Raw genomic sequence first — 4,946 nt, 5'->3', positions numbered from 1 at the left:
ACCAATGCCGCTATTATTAACATTTTTACTACTTTTGCTACTACTATAATTATTATGATTAATAATAATAATATTATTATTGTCTTTATTATTATTATTGTTATTGTTGTTATTATTATTGTCTGGGAATATATGGCATTCGCACCAATAGCCATTGTTGCCAACAAATTCTTCGACGTCTGCTTTTGTTATTTGTGTTGTTATTAACGTTATTTTGTTGTTGTTGTTGTTGTTGTTTTTATTTTTATCACTATCATCATCATCATCATCATCATGATCAGTGGCACCATCGCTCCCGCCATTTTGCTTTTCGAAACCGGAAACGGAAATGACTTGTTTCTGAACATTTTCTTCCTCAACCCACTGGCCGACACATTTAAATTTTAAAATAACCTCCAATGGCGCGAAAACTGAGCAAGACAATTTGGCGGGAGAGTTTTTTAACACGTACAATGTTCCGTTCGGTTGTGACATGTATTTTATGTTGTTGTTGTTGTTGTTGAGGCCGTTGTTGTTGTGGTTGTTGTTGTTAGTCGTAGCGATTGTTGTTTTAAGGATGGAATGATCAACAACTTCAATGTCGTCGAACGCCTGTTTGTTGGTTGAAGGTGTGTTGTTGTCGTTGTTGTTGTAGAATTTGTTCGTTAGTCTAGCTGATCTTACATCTGCAACGAATATTATGTAAAGAAGAGTGAAAGAAAGAGAGAGTGGGTGAGAAAGAAAGAAAAAGAGAGAGAGAGAAAGAAAGAGAGGAAGAAAGAAAAAGTATGTATAATAATGATTGCTACATCTCTCCGCTTGAACATTTGCATAAAGATGAAAGAATGAAGGAGAAAGAGAAAGAGAGAGAGAAAGAACGATGTTTCTATGACGAAGATAATTATGTAATGATAATGATGATAAAAAGAATGATAATTTTGATATCAACAACAGCTTCCCGATGGCTGAACTGGCGCTAAAGACAAAATTATCATCACCAAAATCTGAATACACTGCATATGTATATGAAAAGCAGGCAGTTTCAGTTATATAACTAACTAAACACGGCTTCAAACGCGAGGTAAATCTGGAGAGTGATAATGCAATAGTAGCAATAATAATAATAATAATATTGTTATTATTATTGTTGTTGTTGTTGTTGTTGTTGTTATTATTATTGTTGTTTCTTTGTTTATACGGCTAGCGTCATTCTAAGGGTAAATAAAAACAAATTAGCTCTACAACAAACACTCGAGTTTAATAATTAATAATAAAAATAACAACAATAACTAATAATATTATTAATAACTAATAACGACAACAACAATAATAATAATAATTGTGAATAATAATTATAATTATAATATGAAGTCTATATATATATATATATATATATATATATATATATATATACATATTAAAGATAAACAAATTAGTATTAATTAAAAATAAGCAATGATAACAACACCACCATTACTACTACTACTACTACAAACAAAATTTATATTATTATTATTATTATTATTAATAATAATAACAAATTTAAAAATAATATGTTACATTCAAAATTAACGCTGTCGGTAATAGTGTTACTTCAACTAATGCCTTTTTTAGACACTTTTCATTTGCCTATTACTACTACTGCTACTACTACTACTACTACTACTACTGCTGCTGCTGCTACTACTACTGCTACTACTACTACTGCTGCTGCTGCTACTACTACTACTGCTGCTACTACAGCTTCAACAACTACTATTATTAATATTATTAATACTAGAGTAACTATAATGACAGAAAATAAGTTAGTTGATTGTGTTACAATATAACTTTTCATTAAATACATTCGTCCTTCGATCGTTCAATCACTTAATCATTCATTTTTCCATGCATTCATTCACCTCTTACTATATTCACTTATTAATTCATTCATTCATTCGTGCATTCATCCCAAAAAAACTTTCCTTTTGCTAAAGCAATTCTAGGGAGGATTTCTACAGAGACTCAAACGCAACTAATACGACCGACAATAACGAAATCAGGAACATCAGCATCGACAACAACAACAAAAACAACATCAACAACAACATCAACAACAACATTTTCAACAAAACTCACGCCACAGAGAGCAGCATCAACAACAACAATCCCGAAGTAAATTACGACGACAAGACGCGGAGCGCTAAAAACAACATCAACAACAACAACAACAACAACAACAACATCAACATCATCAACATCAACAACATCAACAACAACATCAACAACAACAACAACGACAACAACGACAACATCAAAAACAACACATCCACCAACATCAGCAGCAGCAGCAACGACAACAACAACTCCTCTGATCAAGATTACGATTACAACAGCCTCTACCAAAACATAAAGTACGTTTTCGATGTCTTCACCAAAGAATTTCGCACGGGTTTTACGTTGGAAAAGCTACAAGAATTCTTCTACAATTTCAAAATGGAGAACTTCTTCGCAACCAGCTGGGGCATACTGTTCTCTTGTCTTGTTACCATGATATTCGCGAGTATCATCTTCACCTGTATCACCTATGACGACGACGAAGACGAGGACGATGATGATGATGATGACGACGACGACGATGAATCGTCCTAAGAGTTATTTTTAGTTCTTTCTTTCATTCTTTCTTTCTCTCTCTCTCTCTCTTTCTCTTTTTTATAATAAATTTTATCTCGATACTTTTAAAGATTTAAACAGCATCATAAAAACGCTTAAAACTTGAATTCGGTTACTATTGTAAATTGAAAATCATAATATTAATATTAATAAAGTTACAACAACAACAACAACAACAACAATAATAATGAGAATAATAATAACATAATAACAATAATAGTAACGCTACTAACTTGTTACAAACAAGCACATTGTTATCATTAATAATAATTTGACGATTTTTTTAAATGGAGCCATAACTTTACCAGGCATGTTATTAATAACAACAAGACTAATTATCCATTATTATTATTATTATTCACGAAATAAATATTTATAATAAAGATTCAATATGACACTGGAGATACGGAGTTTCTTTTTCGAAAATTGAAGATCTATATATAGCACTAAACAAACCACACATACTACATATATATGTATATATATATATATATGTATGTATATATATATATATATATCACATTCATTCACAACTTTTTCCATATTATTTTCTCAATTTTATTCTTTTAATATATATAATAATATATATTTATTTTTCATCTCTCTCTCTCTCTCTCTCTCTCTCTCTCTTTATCTTTTATTTCATCTTTCCTTCTTTTTTCTGCCTTTCTTTTCTCTCTTTTTCTCTCTTTCTCTCTCTCTTCCTTTTTTTCTCTCACTTTCTCTCTCTCTAATGACCAGCAGCCGGCGTATGGTTTTATTGTTATTGGCGGAATTTATTAACGTTTTAATGGTTTGTGTTGACATAGAAAAATAAAATAAGAATCTTTTGTTCCTTATTTCCATTTCATTTTTGTCTTTGTCTTTTTCTCTCTCTCTCTCTTTCTCTCTCTTTCTCTCTCTTTCTCTCTCTTTCTTTCTCTCTCTCTTACTCTGTGTGTGTGTGTTTCTCTGCCTTTCTTTCATTTTCCTTCATTTACTCATTGGTATGCTTATTTGTATGTAGGTTAGTTTTCGTTCATTCATTCATATTTTTCTTTCAATCTCTCAGACAGTTTAAAATTATCTTTTCGTCTCTCTCTCTCTCTCTCTCTCTCGTTTTTTTCCTTTCCCTCTCCCTCAATTTTGCATTCATTTTTTTCATTATTTTTATTTGTTTATTTTATTTGTTTTCATTTACTCTTTCTCTTTATTTCTCTCTATCTCTCTCAATCTATCTCTCTTCCCCTCTTAATATTGCTATCAGTATATCATTTTTATGTTATCGTCGTAATTATCTTTATGATCCTAATCATCATCATCATCTTTATTGTTATTATTTTTATTGTTTATTATTATTATTACTATTATTATTATTATTGTTATTGTTATTATTGTTGTTTATTATTATTATTACGATCGTTACCATCATTACCCCTACCATATTTTTGCCCCTGTCACGGTAATAAAATTTTTTATTCATTCATTTATTAATTCATTCATTTATCATTTTCCCTCTCTCTCTCCGTTTTTCTCTCTTTCTCTCTCTCCTTTCTTTCTTTTTTTCATTGTCTCACTTACACTCATTCATCACTGCAATTTGTTTGTTTATTCTTTTATTGTTTAAATCAATAACTTTTATCCACTTTGATTCATTCAATCATTCATTTTGTTTTTACATTCCTTCAATCATTCCATTTATTTATTCATTTGTCCATTCAATCATTCATTCAATCAATCATTTATTCATTCATTTTTTCACTCAGTCATTCAACAAGAAGGCGTCTAAACCCTTAATAAAAATTCAATCGATCATACATACATACATACACACATAATTACCTACCTACCTACCTACCTACATACATACATACATACATACATACATACATACATACATACATACATACATACATCCATGCACACATACATACACACATACAAACATACACATAAACATACATGTATGTATAATTCATAATTTTATGCTTTATTCGTCTCGTCGTCTTTGGTTACGAATTGTCTGAATGTTATGTTTGGGACGTATGTTTCATGTTTTTCTGTGTATGTGTTTGTATGTGTGTGTATGTGTTTGTATGCGTGTGTATGTGTGTGTATATGTGTGTGTATGCACGTGTGTTTTTAAGTATGTATGTTTTTTGTATGTTATAAAATGCGTTTTTTAGTGTTTTGGCTTTCAGCGTTAATAATATTACTACAAAACGGACGACAACAATAATAAAAATACTACTACTACTACTGATAATAATAATAGAAATAATAATAGAAATAATAATAATAATAGGAATAATAATAATAATAAGAACAATAATTTT

At 30.0% G+C, this 4,946-nt stretch overlaps 1 protein-coding gene across 1 annotated transcript; it reads left to right on the top strand.

Annotated features, from left to right (window-relative positions):
- Positions 1 to 1,769: 1,769 nt before the first annotated feature.
- On the top strand, positions 1,770 to 2,610 carry HELRODRAFT_173578 (hypothetical protein; the record flags this gene model as incomplete). The annotated part of the gene is made up of 2 exons (XM_009020193.1): positions 1,770 to 1,783; positions 1,956 to 2,610. The coding sequence occupies 2 exons, from the start codon at positions 1,770 to 1,772 to the stop codon at positions 2,608 to 2,610; spliced, it is 669 nt and encodes a 222-aa protein (XP_009018441.1).
- Between the last annotated feature and the right edge of the window lie 2,336 nt (positions 2,611 to 4,946).

The sequence above is a fragment of the Helobdella robusta genome (assembly GCF_000326865.2).
Source record: "Helobdella robusta unplaced genomic scaffold HELROscaffold_27, whole genome shotgun sequence".
NCBI lineage: Eukaryota > Metazoa > Annelida > Clitellata > Rhynchobdellida > Glossiphoniidae > Helobdella > Helobdella robusta.
Note: the sequence above shows the minus strand (reverse complement) of the source record. Positions and strands in the feature narration are given on the sequence as shown.